The 20,056-nt window shown below is 45.8% G+C and overlaps 1 protein-coding gene across 1 annotated transcript in view; it reads left to right on the top strand.

Moving 5' to 3' along the window:
- The window catches only part of ANKFN1 (ankyrin repeat and fibronectin type III domain containing 1), a 1,224,583-nt gene that overhangs the window by 1,034,443 nt on the left and 170,084 nt on the right, over positions 1–20,056 (top strand). Inside the window, exon 16 of the mRNA XM_073684132.1 lies at positions 8,865–9,031. Coding sequence (XP_073540233.1) covers positions 8,865–9,031 — 167 coding nt within the window. The remainder of the gene's footprint in view (positions 1–8,864; positions 9,032–20,056) is intronic.

Below are 20,056 nucleotides of genomic sequence, written 5' to 3'. Positions count from 1 at the left end.
TGAGGAGGAGGATCGTGGTGCGGAAATGGAAGAGGAGAAGGTGGTGGATGATCTAGTAGCTGACCCAATGTGGCAGGAGGACATGCAGAGCGAGGCCAGCAGCACACAGGGGGAGTGAGGCAGAGAACCCCAACAGGCAGGAAGAAGCAGTGTGGTGGCCGCACACAGAAGGCGGGCAACCGTTCCCCATAACACCAACACGAGGGATGTTGCTAGTACAACCGGTAGGTCTTCCAGAGTCTGGAATTTTTTTAAAGACTCTGCTGATAACCTCAAAAAGGCCTTTTGTACCACCTGCCAGGCCAGCATTAGCAGGGGTGACAAAACTACCAGCCTGACCACCACCAGCATGATCAGGCTCATGTCAGCAAAGCACCCGACTCTGTGGGGCGAACCAAAGGGTTCACAACCAGTGTCAGCGGGAGTCACCACTGCTTCTTCCGCTGTAGTGCATGTAAGAGAACCCCCTGTTGTGAGTGCAAGGCAATCCCCTGTCCATACTGCATGCAAAGATGCCCCCTCCTCTCAGTCTTCACTTGTTATGGCAGTTTCTCAAGAAACAGCATCAACATCTACGTCCACGTCCCACCGCAGCGTTCAATTGTCCATATCCCAGACCTTTGAACGAAAGCGCAAATTCGCAGCAAAAGCCCCACAGGCCACAGTCCTAAATTCGCAAATTTCACGACTGCTTGCGTTGGAACTGCTGCCTTTTAGGCTGGTGGAGACGGAATCCTTCCGCAACCTTATGGCGGTGGACGTCCCTCGGTACTCGGTCCCCACTCAACACTATTTTGCCCGGTGAGCCATCCCCACACTGCACAAGCACGTGTCCCAAAACATCTGCCATGCCCTCAACAACTCAGTTACTGGGAGAGTGCACCTGAAAACGGACACGTGGACATGTGCTTGTGGCCAGGGACGGTAGATCTCCCTGACGGCACACTGGGTAAACATAGTGGAAGCCGGGACCCAGTCGAACCTTGGGATGGAACACATCCTCCCCACACAGAGGATTGGGGGCTTAATGTCAGTCAGAATTGCCCCCACAGTGTGCAGCTCCTGCGCATCATCCTCCTCCTCCTCCTCATGTTCAGCCTCCATCTCAGATATCACCACATCAGTTACAAGCTGGATGCACTGCAGTACTGCCTCAGCCAAGCGGCAACAGGCTGTGCTGAAACTCATAAGCTTAGGTGATAAACCTCACACTGTTTGTGAGTTGTGGACAGCTATGCAAGAGCAGGCAGATCTGTGGCTGAGACCACTGAACCTACATCCAGGCATGGCCGTGTGTGACAATGACCGTAACCTGGTGGCTGCTCTGAGGCGAGGCGAGATCACACGCGTACCATGCCTCGCTCATGTGCTTAACCTCGTGGTTCAGCGGTTTCTTAAATCGTACCCCGAGTTGCCAGATCTGCTCGTGAAAGTACGCCTCCTGTCAGCTCATTTTTGGAAGTCGGCTACAGCTTCCGCCGACCTTGCTGTGTTGCAGCAGCGTTTGCAGCTTCCGGCACACCGACTGGTGTGTGATGTCCCCACACGTTGGAACTCTACCCTCCACATGTTGCAAAGGATTTGTGAGCAGAAGAGAGCAGTTGTGGAGTACCAATTGCAACAAGGCCGTCCATATTCAGGTCAGACTCCACACATAAGACCTCAGGAGTGGACCTGGATGTCTGACATATGTACCATCCTGACAAACTTTGAGGAGTCCACCAAGATGGTGAGTGGCGATGATGCCATCATTAGTGTCAGCATCCCACTTGTCTGTCTTTTGCAACGCTCTCTGCAGAGAATTAAAGAGGAGGCATTGCAGACAGAGTATGATGAGATGGATCAAGAAGCTCTAGCGGACGATTACACACAGCCCAGCCTCATCTCATCCCAACGTGCATTGGGGGACAATGAGGGAGAGGAGGAGGAGGAGGGGGAGGAAGAACAGGAGCTGGTATCATGCGGTGTAGACGGTAGTACCTGTACAACTGTCATACCGTCGGTTCAGCGTGGGTGGCCTGAGGACAGGGGGGAGGAGGAGGAAGAGGAGCAGAGTATGGTCAGTCGTCATCTTGGTGAGGACACGGAAGTCTTGCCCGTTACCAGTCTGTCACGCATGGCTGACTTTATGTTATGCTGCCTTAACCGTGACCCTCGCGTTTTCAAAATGTTGGGTGACAGTCAATACTGGTTGGTGACACTTGTAGACCCCCGCTACAAGGAGAACTTTCACTCTCTTATTCCTGAGGTGGAGAGGTCTACAAAAATGGGGCAGTACCAGAAGGCCCTTGCTGCAGAACTGTTAAAAATATTCCCATCTGAATACGCTAGCGGCAGAGGTCACAGTTCGTTGCCCAACCAAGGCGTACAGGCGAGAGAGACGCAACTCCAATCCAGCAGAGGCAGGGGAGCACTGTCAACGTTCTGGGACAGTTTTCTGAGACCCGCCCAGCATACAGGCCCTGAGGCACGGGGTACTCTCACAAGGAGTGGAAAGTTTCCAAAGATGGGAATACCTTGCCGACCATACCAGCATCCTCCGTGATTCCTCTGTGCCTTTTAATTATTGATTATCCAAGCTGGACACTTGGAATGAACTCGCTCTGTACGCTTTGGAGTTCCTGGCCTGCCCTGCCGCTAGCATTTTATCGGAGCGTGTTTTTAGTGCCGCTGGGGGAATTATAACTGATAAGCGCACTCGCCTGTAAACTCACAATGCTGACAAGCTGACCCTTATCAAAATGAACAAGGGCTGGATTGGGCCAGACTTCTCATCACCACCAAATGACAGCAGAGTAACATAAAATCAAATCCACTGTGTTATTTCGGAAGGTGTATTCCCATGCATCGCTTCACACCCACACATGGGTATACGCTTCCTCATTTCGGCTGTTTTTTGCTCTTCTCCTTATCCTCAGCCTCCACCACCACTATATCACCAGGGTGACCGTGGTACGTGTTGCCAGCATTGCAAGTCCCTCCGTCCTAATTTTTGTCAGCTTTTGCATGGAAGGCATAGGCAAAGACTATGGGAGACCCACTCCCCAATAATGGGAATAATGTTTTTAATATGCTGTACTGCATGGCTCTTGTAAGGGGCATTGCAAGTTCCTCCATCCTAATTTTTGGCAGCTTTTGCTTGGAAGGCATAAGCAAAGACTATGGGAGACCCACTCCCCAATAATGGGAATAATGTTTTTAATATGCTGTACTGCATGACTCTTGTAAGGGGCATTGCAAGTTCCTCTGTCCTAATTTTTGGCAGCTTTTGCTTGGAAGGCATAGGCAAAGACTATGGGAGACTAACTCCCCAGTAATGGGAATAATGTTTTTAATATGCTGTACTGCATGGCTCTTGTAAGGGCCATTAAAATCGTCTTTTTATTCCACTGGGTCCTCCACGTCTCTTCCAAGGGGCATTGATATTGTCTTTTTATTCCACTGCAACCTCCACCACTCTTCCAAGGGGCATTAAAACCATCTTGTTAAGCTACTGTGACCTCCACGTCTCTTCCACGGGGCATTGATATTGTCTTTTTATTCCACTGTAACCTCCACCACTCTTCCAAGGGTCATTGATATTGTCTTTTTATTCCACTGCGACCTCCACCACTCTTCCAAGGGGCATTAAAACCATCTTGTTAAGCTACTGTGACCTACACGTCTCTTCCACGGGGCATTGATATTGTCTTTTTATTCCACTGTAACCTCCACCACTCTTCCAAGGAGCATTAAAACCATCTTGTTAAGCTACTGTGACCTACACGTCTCTTCCACGGGGCATTGATATTGTCTTTTTATTCAACTGTAACCTCCACCACTCTTTCAAGGGGCATTAAAACCATCTTGTTAAACCACTCTGAACTCCACAGCTATTCCAAGGGGCATTGAAATGTTGTTTTTAATTACCTCTAACCTCCATGACTCTTCCAACGGGCATTGCATTTCCTCCTAATTTTAGTCAGCTTTTGCTTTTCAATGCATAGGCGAACACTAAGGGAGACCCACTCCCCAATAATGTGTAGAAGGTTTTTAGTACGCTGTAATCCACGTCTTTTTCAAGGGGCATTGCAGTTCCTCATAATTTTTGGAAAGCCTTCAATTCACTGCTTAGGCCAACAGTGTACAGGAGACCCAGTTGCTAAAAATGGAAAAAACGGTTTAGTTAAGCCCCTTTGACCTCCATGTCACTTCCAAGGGGCATTGGAATGCCTCGAAAATTTTGGTAGGCATTGCACTCACTGTATGCCCTATAACTGTGTAGCCGAACCGCTCCTTTTGGTACAGAAACATATCCTACAAGACATGTGTGGTTGACTGGCCTGATATTGATGTGAATGGTCCCTGTTCCTCCTGCTCTTTCTCCTTTGCCACTACCTCATCCATCATTCATCACCTGAAGCTTTGTTTTAATGGGAGTCATAGAACTGGGATAGTAGCAGGAAAACATCCAGCAATCCTCGGAGGAGGTAGGATATGCACCAAAACGCTGACCACCTCAGGCCTAGCCACTACTACATACATGCGCTTGCATTCCAAGGAACAGAAAGCTAAGGAGATGGATGGCCTCATGATCATGAATAATTTACTCATTGTGTAGGAGGCCGACCACTGCTGCTGTCTACCTTCTGAACTTTGTGTTGAAGCCTGATTGACCCAGGACCCGCAATCCTCTATGTCTGGAGGATGTGTTGCATCCCAGTGTCCAACTGTGTCCTGGCTTCCACATTATTAACCTAGTGTGAAGGCGTCAGTCAGATGGACCATCCCTGGCCACATTCACTTGTCCACGTGTTTGTGGTTCGGCTGTCCTTCCCACTAAATGCACTGGGGAGGGCACAGGTAATGTTTTGGTATGCGTGCTTGTGTATAAGGTGCACTGGGACAAATAGGGGTGGCTGGGGACCGTTTATGGGCACCCAGCCGCCCCCAGGCGGCTGGGGACCATATGTGGGCACCCGGCCGCGGGGTGACTGGGGACCGAGTATGGACACCCGACCTCCCCCTGGTGGCTGGGGACCAAGCGTAGACACATGGCCGCCGGGCGGCTGGGGACTGAGTATGAATATCAGGCCATCGACGCAGCCATGACGTGGTGGCCATATTCCGCCTCCACATGCCTAAAAGGCCCAGTTTCAAGTGCAAGCAAGCAGTATGGTATTGCAACCTGGGGGTGGGTGGGTGGCAGGCTGCATACTTGCGCTTGCATTGCAAGGAATGGGGAGGTACAATTGAACACTGCCCTGGGACAAGGACTTGAACGGGGATAGTTGCAAGTCTGCAACGACAGGTGCAGGGCGGGAGGCATCTTTGCATGTGCTATGAACAGGGGGTTGGCTTGCACACACTACAGCGGAATAGGCTGTCCTTCCCACTATATGCACTGGGGAGGGCACAGGTAATGTTTTGGTATGCGCGATTGTGTATAAGGTGCACCGGGACAAATAGGGGCGGATGGGGACCAAGTATGGACACCCGGCTGCCCCATGGCTGCTGGGGACTGGGTGTGGACACCCAGCCGCCGGGCGGCTGGGGACTGAGTATGGATACCAGGCTGCTGACGCAGTCATGACATGGTGGCCGTCATCTGCCTCCACAAGCCTAAAAGGCCCAATTTCAAGTGCAAGCAAGCTAGCAGTATGGTATTGCAGCCTGGGGGTGGGTGGGTGGCAGGCTGCACACTTACACTTGCATTCCAAGAAAACAAAGCAGATGCTAACTTCTATCATCATCATCATGCTCCTCACCTTAGCACTCTCAACTCCTCTGATGGAGAAGCCAGGGCCCACCGGAGGAGACTGGTTGTCTGGTGGGCTTGTCCAATGCTGCCCTAAAGCAGGCCAGGCTAATAAAAGTGAGGGGAAGGTTACCAGGACAAATAGTGGCGGCTGGGGACTGAGTATGGAGACCTCGCTGCCAAAGCAGCCATGAGGTAGTGGCCAGCTTCGGCCTCTTCCAAACTAAAAGGCCCCATTTCAAGTGCAAGCTAGCAGTATAGTATTGCAGCCTGCGGGTGGGTGGGTGGTTGGCTGCATATCTGCGCTTGTGTGTCACCCCAGGCCTGGATGCCACAAATATTAAAGGCTGTGTCTGAGAGCAGGAGGGAGGTTCCCTGGTTAGGGACCACTAGCATGCAGCACCTCCTGTCCCAGGCCAGTAGGGGGAGCTGGCTGCCCTATAAAAGCTGGAACTGGGGCAGGGTTAGAGAGACCAGAACCCACTTCTGAAGTGACCAGAAGGGTTCTCAGAGGATGGGACAGGTCAGCAGCAGCTGAGGAGTCCGTGAGGCAGAGGAGAAACTGCAAGCCAGGGACAAAGGCGACGAGAGCCGGTCCTGGCAGAGAACCAATCTAACCGGACATTGGGGTCCGAGGCTGTCAGGGTTATAAGCCCAGCAGCAGAGAACCAACCCGCGAGGGATTTCAGGTCCCTTGGCCTAAGAAGCCTGGAGGCTCCGCCACACAGGGGGACCAGTACAGCGAGGAGAAAGCAAAAGGTACCCAAGGCCCGAGTCACAAGCCATACAGGCGAGAAGTACACGGCCCGCTCAGGAACGTGGGCTATTACACCACGAAGAGAGGGATAGTCAGAAAGAGCATAGAGAGAACGGTAGGCCTACACACTCACCCTGGGCAGTGGGGCTCGCCTGAATGCTTTCAGACACCCAGGCCCATTCCTAACCGGTACTACTGTTGGGTCATTAATAATTCCTACAATAAAGACCCTGGACTGTTTGAAGTGGACTCTGAGCTCTTACTATTGTGGCCTGCACTATCACCCCCAGCATCCACCTACACTGCCCTGAGGCTACACTCTTCCCGTGGGGAGTTATCCTACCCCTGTGCTGCACACCAACACCAGCCTCAGCGGTCTGCCTAGCAGCGGCGGTTATCCCTGACCGCAATCCACGGGTGGCGTAGTCGGACATTCACAAATCTATAAATAGACTGCCACCACATTCGATCTGACCACCCTGAGCCACGGGATCGGGTTGCCACTACTACCACCAGCATCGTACAGAAGCCCGGTTCCGGGTACCCCACGGCCCAGGGGGCGAGTCACTTGCATTGCAAGGAATGGGGGAGGTATAATTGAACACTGCCCTGGGACAAGGACTTGCACAGTGATAGTTGCAAGTCTGCATCTTCTGATGCGGCAAGGATCACTTCTGATGGGCACACTTTTAGGCAGTGACCTGGGGGTCAGAGATGCTTCCAGAGGTCTTCCCCATGCTGTTCCCATGTCTTTTCAGCACTGTATGCATGTGTCACACAGCACATGGCCAGATAAAGTTGTAAAATGTTAAAATGACATTTCCCGGTGAATGCATTTGTCACGGTTGAAAGCAATACAAAAGTGCAAAAACACATAAAAAATGCTACTTGTGAACATAGCCCAAGGTGTGGAGAAGTATTTTTGTTTTTAGTTATTTATTTTACCTTATACACAAGTCTTTACCTTGGAAAGAATGTTCCTTAACATATTGCACAGGAAAGCAGTTTCAGTTTCGTTTTTGAACGTTTTATTGTGAGCCCGTAAAAGTGGCTTAATACCTCTGACCACGTTGTTGACAGCAGTGAACTGGGGGTCAGAAATGCTTCCTGGGGAGATCTCCATGCTGTCCCCATGTCATTTGAGCACTGTCACTATCGTTTTGGGCACTTTTTAGGCTTTCTACAGACTGCCGGTGGTGCCGCAGCAAAAATGCTCGGGTCTCCCATAGACTAACATTGTACTCGTTGCTCGGGTCGAGCACCCGAGTATCACGGTGAGCTCAGCCCAAGCTTCGATCACCTGAGAATTTTAGTGCTCGCTCAACACTAATTATCATCTCTGTCCCCATTGGGGCTCACAATCTAGATTCCCTATCAGTATGTCTTTGGAGTGTGGGAGGAAACCCACACAAACACGTGGAGAACATACAAACTCCTTGCAGATGTTGTCCTAAGTGGGATTTAAATCCAGGATCCCAGCGCTTCAAAGCAACAGTGCTAACTTCTGAGCCAACGTACTGCCTACAATGACATCCCGTTTGCACACTCAACTGTATCAGCCAATAAATGGCTATTTTTTTATTGTCTCCCCATCATTCATCCATTCAGCATCTTCTGGCAGTTTCATACTGTTGCTTTCCACAGATAATACAAAATGTGCAATTTTAAATCTCACTATGATGTTTGTACATTGAGAAGGGTATAAATGGCTGAACATAGCATTCAAAACACTTTTGTTTATAAATACATACTGTATATCGATATATGTTTAGTGTTTATATTAATGATACAATAGGGCCCGATTCATCAAAGCAATTTCGCATGAAAACTGGACTAAATTGCTTTGAAAAGTCGCAAAATTTTGGCACAACTCAGCGTTGCTCAAAAGTTTGGTGAATTTTGTCCCAGCTTTGCCAAAATGGGCAGAACTGGGTCAGAAGAGGGATGCAGTAGGAGCAATGAGAAGCTCTGGTGCCCCTTATGCCAGAAATCTTACTAGTAAAATTTATGGAGTGGCGCATGCCACTAGTCAGATGCTCCAGATTCATAAGTCAGAAGCGTGTGATTCCACCATGCTCCCTCATTATGACTGGCGGAAAAATTTCCAGTCTCGATAAATTAGGGCATTTATTTCCACTCTGACATCAGGGAATCCTAAATATTAGTATTTCCAATTGCTTATATGGCTCTTGTCCCAACTGGGGTCCAGATTCCCTGTCTCAGACTCACACCGCATTGATGTAGATAATTAAAGCTAACATGATTGCTGCATAGGAGCTAGTGCTGACCACCGAGCCTCGATGCTTGCCCAATATTGAATATTGAAATATTGAAAATTTAATATTGATAGCTATTTTTTTATTATTACAGTTCACTTTTGCTGCTACAAAGAGAAGTTCATCAGCTTGTATTGCCGCCTGTCTGCAATAGTAGAGCTGGACTCCTTAATTTCCCAGCAGGCTTTGCGAGAAGCAATTACAGATGAGGAAGTTGGAGCGGCGAAGCAGAGACACCAGCAAGTCTTAGACTATGTACAGGTATGGCTAGATGTGGCCAGAAATATAAATTCTGTATGCAATTTTACGATTTGATGTGCACTTGTCAGTTTTCTTTAAAAAATAAAAGCTAGACATTCTAAGTAATTATATTAACCCTTTCCTGACCAATGATTGTCAGATGCTGGAGCCTGACATCTCATGATTGCTTTCAGTGTACTCATGAGGTCAGCGGCAGACGAGGAGCTGAAAATCACAGGTTTGCTCCCGTCACAACTGCCTGAATTGAAGCAAGTTCTGATCCTGGCAGTTAACCCCTCCATCGCTACTTTATTATCACATGACTGTAAAATGGAGTGAGCTGATTGTAGCTGAAACTACCTCTCCCCTCAACATAATTGCCAGTGCTGGTGTCAACAATAATATTGGTGTGCACTCAGCGCCGTTAGGAGGTGCTGGTTGAACTGGGTAATGATTCCAAGATTAGGGGCGGACACTGACTGCTTGGGGCCCCTCTGCCATAAATGTGTCTGGGCCCCCCACCTTTTATGGCGACAAAGCTGCACATGTACAGTGGTGGCCAAAAGTATTGGCACCCCTGCAATTCTGTCAGATAATACTCAGTTTCTTCCTGAAAATGATTGCAATCACAAATTCTTTGGTATTATTATCTTCATTTAATTTGCTTGCAAGGAAAAAAACACAAAAGAGACTGAAGCAAAAATCAAATCATTGATCATTTCACTTAAAACTCCAAAAATGGGCCAGACAAAAGTATTGGCACCCTCAGCCTAATACTTGGTTGCACAACCTTTAGCCAAAATAACTGCGAACAACTGCTTCCGGTAACCATCAATGAGTTTCTTACAATGCTCTGCTGGAATTGTAGACCATTCTTCTTTGGCAAACTGCTCCAGGTCCCTGATATTTGAAGGGTGCCTTCTCCAAACTGCCATTTTGAGATCTCTCCATAGGTGTTCTATGGGATTCAGGTCTGGACTCATTGCTGGCCACCTTAGAAGTCTCCAGTGCTTTCTCTCAAACCATTTTATAGTGCTTTTGGAAGTGTGTTTTGGGTCATTGTCCTGCTGGAAGACCCATGACCTCTGAGGGAGACCCAGCTTTCTCACACTGGGCCCTACATTATGCTGCAAAATTTGTTGGTAGTCTTCAGACTTCATAATGCCATGCACACGGTCAAGCAGTCCAGTGCCAGAGGCAGCAAAGCAACCCCAAAACATCAGGGAACCTCCACCATGTTTGACTGTAGGGACCGTGTTCTTTTCTTTGAATGCCTCTTTTTTTTTCCTGTACACTCTATGTTGATGCTTTTTCCCAAAAAGCTCTACTTTTGTCTCCTCTGACCAGAGAACATTCTTCCAAAATGTTTTAGGCTTTCTCAGGTAAGTTTGGGCAAACTCCAGCCTGGCTTTTTTATGTCTCGGGGTAAGAAGTGGGGTCTTCCTTGGTATCCTACCATACAGTCCCTTTTCATTCAGACGCCGACGGATAGTACGGGTTGACACTGTTGTACCCTCGGACTGCAGGGCAGCTTGAACTTGTTTGGATGTTAGTCGAGGTTCTTTATCCACCATCCGCACAATCTTGCGTTGAAATCTCTCGTCAATTTTTATTTTCCGTCCACATCTAGGGAGGTTAGCCACAGTGCCATGGGCTTTAAACTTTTTGATGACACTGCGCACGGAAGACACAGGAACATTCAGGTCTTTGGAGAAGGACTTGTAGCCTTGAGATTGCTCATGCTTCCTCACAATTTGGTTTCTCAAGTCCTCAGACAGTTCTTTGGTCTTCTTTCTTTTCTCCATGCTCAATGTGGTACACACAAGGACACAGGATAGAGGTTGAGTCAACTTTAATCCATGTTAACTGGCTGCAAGTGTAATTTAGTTATTGCCAACACCTGTTGCCACAAGTAAGTTACAGGTGCTGTTAATTACACGAATTAGAGAAGCATCACATGATTTTTCAAACAGTGCCAATACTTTTGTCCACCCCCTTTTTTAGGTTTGGTGTGGAATTGTATCCAATTTGGCTTTAGGACAATTCTTTTTGTGTTTTTTCATTGAAGACAAATTAAATGAAGATAATAATACCAAAGAATTTGTGATTGCAATCATTTTCAGGAAGAAACTGAGTATTATCTGACAGAATTGCAGGGGTGCCAATACTTTTGTCCACCACTGTATATATAGCCACACACACATATAGACCTCTTACATAGCCTCCTTTATTATGTATATTGCCATCCCTTATTACACAGTGCCCTCTCTTGTTATGTACAGCACCGTCCCTTACATAATGGATTGTTTATAGGCCCCTGTCTTTATTACATACCGTCCTCTCTTATTAGATATATAATGCAATGATGGTACATGGGAAAGCTTCTTTTCTGATGGAGGAACTGATGGACTGATCCTCTGGTCACTGCCTGCTCCATCAGCAGTCATGTCATATCTAACAAGAGATGACTATGTAATAAAGAGAGGGCGCTGTGACTCACAAAAGTAACAAGAATACGCTATGTAAGGGACAGCACTGTACGTAACAGCAGAGGAAGCTATATAATAAGAGACAACACCATATATAACTGGAGAGGATGGTACGTAATAAGGGAGGGTGTTATATGTAATAAAAGATGAAACTATGTAACTAAGGATGGCGCTATACATAATAAGTGAGTACACTATATACTAAGGGACTGTGCTATATAATAAGGCTACATTCCTGTATCCGTGTGCAGTGTTGGTGTGCTGCCCGCTTTTACAGACGCATTGAGAATGTCCTATTATAATTCTCAAAATCAGATCAGAACAGGACATTCTCCGACCCTCACAGCTCTCATTCTCAGATCCGTGATTTTCATGGATGTGTGAATGGATCTATAAAACTCTATGAGTCTGTGGACCATCCAATAAAAAAATCTGGCAGCACACGGACATTTCACACAAATGTGAGAATGCAGCCAAAGGGATTGTACAGATAACATTATCACTCCAAGTCACACAGTGCAGATATAGAATAATATTTACATCAAGGCACTTATCGCTGACATCTCATCTGATCAGAGTTGGTTTCTACTGCTTCTTCTCCATCTGGTCAGACCTTCATGTCGACATCTCCCAGCCACGACTCGTCTTGTCACGATGATCTCCAGCCAAGAAAATAACAAGGTCACATGTTGTATGCATACATGTGTCTCCCCCGCACTGCGCCCCTGACTACAGATATGTAGCCCCTCCATTAATATACTATTGGCCACTTAGTAATCAAAATATAAAGTGATAAGCAGCACTGTGCCCCACATTAACTATAATCTCCCCCGGCCAATAATATAAATTATTCAGTCTCTGTGACTCTCCCCAATTAACTGTAAGGCTATGTGCACACGGAAAATATACAAGGCTTTACAGTACAAGCAAAGTGAAATTCCCATCATTCCTCTCTCCCAGCACCCCTGTCATTGCTCTCTCCCAGCACCCACGTCATTGCTCTCCCCATCCCCACCATCCTCATCATTGCTCTCCCCATCCCACCATCCTCATCATTGCTCTCCCCATCATCCCCATCATTGCTCTCCCCAGCCCCATCATTGCTCTCCCCAGCCCCATCATCCCCATCATTGCTCTCCCCAGCCCCATCATTGCTCTCCCCAGCCCCATCATCCCCATCATTGCTCTCCCCAGCCCCATCATTGTTCTCCCCATCCCCACCATCCCCATCATTACTCTCCCCATCCTCATCATTGCTCTCCCCATCCCCACCATCCTCGTCATTGCTCTCCCCTTCCCCACCATTGCTCTCCTCAGTCCCATCATTGCTCACTTCAGCCCCATCATTGCACTCCTGAGCCCCATCATTGCTCTCCCCAACCCCATCATTGCTCACCCCAGTCCCATCAATGCTTTCCCCATCATTGCTCTCCCCATCATTGCTATCCCAAGCCCCATCATTGCTCTCCCCATCATTGCTCACCCCAGCCCCATTATTGCTCACCCCAGCCCCATCATTGCTCAACCCATCTCCATCATTGCTCTCCCCAGCCCGATCACTGCTCACCACAGCCCCATCATTGCTCTCCCCAGACTTGTAATTGCTCACCCCAGCCCCATCATTGCTCTTCCCAGCCCCACCATTGCTCTCTCCAGCCCCATCAATGCTATCTCCAGCCCCATCATTGCTCTCCCCAGCCCCATCATTGCTCTCCCCAGCCCCATTATTACTCTCCCCATCCCCATCATTGCTTTCCCCAGCCCCATCATTGCTCTCCCAGCCCCATCATTGCTCTCTCCAGCCCCATCATTGCTCACCCAAGCCCCATCATTTCTCTCCCCATCTCCGTCATTGCTCTCCCCAGCCCCATCATTGTTCACCCCAACCTCATCATTGCTCTCCCCAGCCCCACTATTGCTCACCCCAGCCCCATCATTGCTCTCCCCAGCCCCGTCATTGCTCTCCCCAACCTCATCATTGCTCTCCCCAGCCCCATCATTGCTCACCCCAGCCCCATCATTGCTCTCCCCCACCTCCCCTCATTCTTCTGTTCCTCTCCCAGTGTTTCAGTAAATTAAAAAAAAAAAAAAACACACACAACTTACCTCTCAGCCTGCTCCCCTGCAGCATTCTCCTCATCTCCGGTAACTTTCTCCCTGACAAAGGCCCGCGCTTCATGATGATGTCATCAAGCAGAGCGGGCCTGTGTCAGGGAAGAAGCACCACTCCTTGCCCGCCGCATATGATGAGGGCAATCTGGCCATGGGCCCCCCGGAGCCTGGGGCTCCGAGAAGCAGGCCAGATTGCCCTCATCATTAGCTGCTCGGCAAGGGCCCCCCTGCACCGGCGGTAGGTCTGCCCCTGTCCAAGATATAGAAGCGTAAAACTACCACACTCTCATGATTACTTTAGATATTTCAGCAAAGAATTTTTATTTGTGTAGCAAGCACAAATTTTGTGATATAAAGTATGGGGACAGAGACGTTTCGACCTGTCTCAGGTCTTTGTCGCATAGTCACTGTGCCCAATATTGAGGGGGAGAGCTTGAAGCAAGCACAGTGTGCGCTGAGTTATAGTGTGACACACTCCTCCTCCTCATTATTGGGCACAATATCTATGTGACAAAGACCCTGCGCTTAGTTCAGGCTCTCCTCCTCGCTATTGGGCAGAGCGACTGTGTGAAAAAGATCCAGGATGGGTCAAAACATCTATGTCCCCATACCTGACACACTATACCTCAGTGCACACTGCGCTTACTTCAGGCTCTCCTCCCCATTATTGGGCACATCAACTATGTGACAAAGACTCGGGACAGATCAAAATGTCTATGTCCCCATACCTCATATTACACATTTTTGTGCTTCCTACAGGAATAAAAATTCTTTGCTGAAGTATCTAAAAATTACTGAGGGTGTGGTTGTTTTCCTCTTTTACGACATCTTGGTGTCAACAAGGAGACAGTCCTCCAGGCTTTCTCAGGCTTGGGCCCTAATGGTGGGGGTCCTTGAAGTAGAATTCCTAATGCTCAGACATTTATCACTAGAGTTAGTGCAAATCAATTGACAAGACCCAGTCCAGGGGCCATGTCAAATCCATGCATGCTGAACGAGAGCTCTGAGTATGGCCTCTCACGTGATGACATCTGTGGCTCTTCTTTTGATTAGCTGGCCTGTCACACGTGTTTCACATCACATATATAATGTTGCGTCAGTCTGGCTAGTCAAAGGAAGAGCCACAGATGCTGGGAGGTAGGCGGTGGTTGTCAGGGTTCCGGTTATCAACCACATATTAAAGACCAGGTCCTGAGAATCCATTTGCACAAATTCTACTTATCCTTTATCTTGTGAACAGGTTAAGAGTTGTGATTCTGGAAACGTCCCTTTAAGTTCACTATCTGATAGCGTCATCTATGGTTTCCTCGTGATTCTGTAGGTATTAATAGAATAGCTTTTAACCAAGAACTATGTTGGAAAGTTATTTTTAGAGCATTCCAAAGACATTTATTTCTTCCGAGGCTCCTGAACATAATACATGGTGCAGTAATATTAACTGTAGGAAGGCTGAAATACTATTTTATTTAATGCTAAAATTTTCACTCAATATATGTATGTGAATGATAGTTTTAATCCTATTTATACTTTAATAAAACTCTAAAGTATGTGGATTTTACCTCTTTATATTATCACCTGAGCTCACCACATTGGTACATAAACCCCTATTAGATTTCAGGTTTACAGCACGCCTTCCCCACTGGCTTGCATTCATTCTCAGGTCCAAAATACATTACGAGAAACACACTCGACTGTGTTTTATTGGCACTTTTCAGCACGTCTCGGATGGTTGAAATCACTTGGCCTTTGACTCTGTGCCTCCCAGCCTACCCGAGGCATGGGTAAACAGCTTAATAAAAGGCATCCTGTCATGTCTTATTACTTAACAATAGCATCATTATCCAAGTTGCATGCAAAAGCCACCACATTTTAATTAAATAAATTTGCGAGTCTACAAGTGGGTGAAAAAAAGAACACAAGGCTATCAGTATTTTAATGTATATGTATATTTGTATATCTATTTTTGCATAAACGTAGACAGTCAACCCACAATATTTTCCTTGGCTACAGAGTGCACAGAAATGATTCTTGTTGATATTCATGAAATTGCCTTAAATAAATTAAGAAATAATAAAAACAGCTAGGATTTTGATTATTATTAATATTATTGAACGTGGTAAGACTAAAAATAGTGATATGCCCATTAAAGTAACACCCCAGTAAGAACACAAAGTCTCCTACTGGTACATGCCCACCATTTTACTGAAGCATTACTATTTGGCATTGAATGTTGGGCGAGAGGGCCAGGCTCAAAATCTCTGTTCTAGTTCATATCAAAGGTGTTGGATGGGATTGAGGTCAGAGTTCTGTGTGGTCAGTAATGTTCTTCCACACCAAACTTACCCAACCATGCCTTTATGGATCTTGTGTACTGGGGCACAGTCATGCTGAAACAGAGAAATGCCTTCCCCAAACAGTTCCCACAAAGTTGGAAAAACAGAGAAAGGCCTTCCCCAAACAGTTCCCACAAAGTTGGAAGAACAGAGAAAGGCCCTCCCCAAATAGTTCCAACAAAGTTGGAAGAATTGTCCAAAATATCTTGGTGCGCTGCCTGAAGCATTAAGATTTCCCATCACTGGAACTAAGGGTTCTATGCTGAACTCTGAAAAACAGCCACAAAGACATTATCCTTCCTCCACCAAACTTTACATTTGGCTCAGTGCAGTCAGGCTTGTTACGTTTTCACAACATTCACCAAACCCAGACTTATACACCAGACTGTCAGAGAGAGAAGCCTGATATATCAGGACTAGTGTTGAGCGAGCATGCTCGACACTGCTCGGTACGCGCCCGAGCATCACACTACTCGGGATGTTCGGCGAGCACCGAGCATTTCCGGGTTACTCGGGCGGGAGCTCGGGTCTCCGCCCTGCATGTTTGACGCTCTTTACTGAGCCAATGAACATGCAGGGATTGCCAGCCAGTCACTGTAATGCCGCAGCCATGTTGTTTGTGGGCATTACAGTGATTGGCTGGCCGCATAGCGTCACCTCGAGTATTTAAAACCGGGAGCCGCCATCTTGGACACAGACGCTGCGGATCAGACAGTGTAGGGAATGCGCTGCTGAGCTAGGGAGAGATTTTTCCTGAGAAATAGTTAGTGTAGGGTCTGTAAAGGCTGCCAGAACAAACAAAAAGTCCTTCTCAGGACTAATATCAATCCCAGATATCAGGCAGGCAGGCAGGCTGTATAGGAGACGCAGTGGTTATACAAGCAAACGCTGCATTACAGTCCTGTTTCTGTAATTGCTGGACTTAGCTCCAGGTCTCGGGGGCCAGTTAAAATCCTTTTTTTTCATCTAAATCCTCTTTTTTTTTCCTCCTACACACTATGCAAATACCCGTCTTATTAACCTATTGGTGTCCCCCCACCCCCCAACAAAAAAAAAAAAGTGTGTCTCTGATTTTTCAGACACAAATATATCTGTTGAAAATAGTCTGGTGTACGCCTGACAAATCCCAGTGTGGTTTTGCAGTTCTACGGGTAAAATCTCTGCAGTATACAGTTTTGGGCCTTTGGTATCTAAAAAAAAAACAGTTTGAGTGTGTCGCTCACTGTTCAGCCGCAAATCTATGTATTTTAAAAAGTGTGGTATACATCAGTAAATTAAAACTGTGGTTTTGCTGTTCCACAGTAAAAAATCTCTATTATCCTGCTTTTCGCTTTTTTTGCCTTAAAAAAACCCAGTAGTGTCTCCTGAGTGTTCTGACACAAAAATATATCTGTTGAAAATAGTCTGGTGTACACCTGACAAATCCCAGTGTGGTTTTGCAGTTCTATGGGTAAAATCTCAGTAGTATCCAGTTTTGGGCCTTTGGTATCTAAAAAAAAAACAGTTTGTGTGTCGCTCACTGTTCAGCCGCAAATCTATGTATTTTAAAAAGTGTGGTATACACCAGTAAATTAAAACTGTAGTTTTCCTGTTCCACGGTAAAAAAATCTCTCTTATCCTGTTTTTCGCTTTTTTTGCCTTAAAAAAACCCAGTAGTGTCTCTGAGTGTTCTGACACAAAAATATATCTGTTGAAAATAGTCTGGTGTACGCCTGACAAATCCCAGTGTGGTTTTGCAGTTCTATGGGTAAAATCTCAGTAGTATCCAGTTTTGGGCCTTTGGTATCTAAAAAAAAACAGTTTGAGTGTGTCGCTCACTGTTCAGCCGCAAATCTATATATTTTAAAAAGTGTGGTATACACCAGTAAATTAAAACAGTGATTTTGCTGTTCCACGGTAAAAAATTTCTATTATCCTGCTTTTCGCATTTTTTGCAGTAAAAAAAAACAGTAGTGTCTCCTGAGTGTTCTGACACAAAAATATATCTGTTGAAAATAGTCTGGTGTACGCCTGACAAATCCCAGTGTGGTTTTGCAGTTCTACGGGTAAAATCTCTGTAGTATCCAGTTTTGGGCCTTTGGTATCTAAAAAAAAAAACAGTTTGAGTGTGTCGCTCACTGTTCAGCCACAACTCTATATATTTTAAAAAGTGTGGTATACACCAGTAAATTAAAACTGTGGTTTTGCTGTTCCACGGTAAAAAATCTCTCTTATCCTGTTTTTCGCTTTTTTTGCCTTAAAAAAAACAGTAGTGTCTCCTGAGTGTTCTGGCAAAAAAATATATCTGTTGAAAATAGTCTGGTGTACCCTGACAAATCCCAGGGTGGTTTTGCAGTTCTACTGGTAAAATCTCTGTAGTATCCAGTTTTGGGCCTTTGTTATCTAAAAAAACAGTTTGAGTGTGTCGCTCACTGTTCAGCCGCAAATCTATATATTTTAAAAAGTGTGGTATACATCAGTAAATTAAAACTGTGGTTTTTCTGTTCCACGGTAAAAAATCTCTCCTATTCTGTTTTTCGCTTTTTTTGCCTTAAAAAAACCCAGTAGAGACTCCGGAGTGTTCTGACACAAAAATATATCTGTTGAAAATATTCTGGTGTACGCCTGACAAATCACAGTGTGGTTTTGCAGTTCTACGGGTAAAATCTCTGTAGTATCCAGTTTTGGGCCTTTGGTATCTAAAAAAAAAACAGTTTGAGTGTGTCGCTCACTGTTCAGCCTCAAATCTATATATTTTAAAAAGTGTGGTATACACCAGTAAATTAAAACTGTGGTTTTGCTGTTCCACGGTAAAAAATCTCTTTTATTTTGTTTTTTGCTTTTTTTGCCTTAAAAAAACCCAGTAGTGTCTCCGGAGTGTTCTGACACAAAAATATATCTGTTGAAAATAGTCTGGTGTACGCCTGACAAATCCCAGTGTGGTTTTGCAGTTCTACGGGTAAAATCTCTGTAGTATCCAGTTTTGGGCCTTTGGTATCTAAAAAAAAACCAGTTTGAGTGTGTCGCTCACTGTTCAGCCGCAAATCTATATATTTTAAAAAGTGTGGTATACACCAGTAAATTAAAACTGTGGTTTTGCTGTTCCACGGTAAAAAATCTCTCTTATCCTGTTTTTCGCTTTTTTTGCCTTAAAAAAAGCAGTAGTGTCTCCGGAGTGTTCTGACACAAAAATATATCTGTTGAAAATAGTCTGGTGTACGCCTGACAAATCCCAGTGTGGTTTTGCAGTTTTACGGGTAAAATCTCTGTAGTATCCAGTTTTGGGCCTTTGGTATCTAAAAAAAAAACAGTTTGAGTGTGTCGCTCACTGTTCAGCCTCAAATCTATATATTTTAAAAAGTGTGGTATACACCAGTAAATTAAAACTGTGGTTTTGCTGTTCCACGGTAAAAAATCTCTCTTATTCTGTTTTTTGCTTTTTTTGCCTTAAAAAAACCGAGTAGTGTCTCCGGAGTGTTCTGACACAAAAATATAGCTGCTGAAAATATTCTGGTGTACGCCAGACAAATCCCAGTGTGGTTTTGCAGTTCTACGGGTAAAATCTCTGTAGTTTCCAGTTTTGAACCTTTGGTATCTAAAAAAAAAACAGTTTGAGTATGTCACTCACTGTTCAGCCGCAAATCTATATATTTTAAAAAAGTGTGGTATACACCAGTAAATTAAAACTGTGGTTTTGCTGTTCCACGGTAAAAAATCTCTATTATCCTGCTTTTCACATTTTTTGCAGTAAAAAATCCAGTAGTGTCTCCTGAGTGTTCTGACACAAAAATATATATGTTAAAAATAGTCTGGTGTACGCCTGACAAACCCCAGTGTGGTTTTGCAGTTCTATGGGTAAAATCTCTGTACTATCCAGTTTTGGGCCTTTGGTATCTAAAAAAAAAACAGTTTGAGTGTGTCGCTCACTGTTCAGGCTCAAATCTATATATTTTAAAAAGTGTGGTATACATCAGTAAATTAAAACTGTGGTTTTTCTGTTCCACGGTAAAAAATCTCTCTTATTCTGTTTTTCGCTTTTTTTGCCTTAAAAAAACCCAGTAGTGACTCCGGAGTGTTCTGACACAAAAATATATCTGTTGAAAATATTCTGGTGTACGCCTGACAAATCACAG

This window comes from Phyllobates terribilis, unplaced genomic scaffold (assembly GCF_046119375.1).
Source record: "Phyllobates terribilis strain yellow unplaced genomic scaffold, ASM4611937v1 Scaffold_5__5_contigs__length_657084704, whole genome shotgun sequence".
Taxonomy (NCBI): domain Eukaryota; kingdom Metazoa; phylum Chordata; class Amphibia; order Anura; family Dendrobatidae; genus Phyllobates; species Phyllobates terribilis.
Note: the sequence above shows the minus strand (reverse complement) of the source record. Positions and strands in the feature narration are given on the sequence as shown.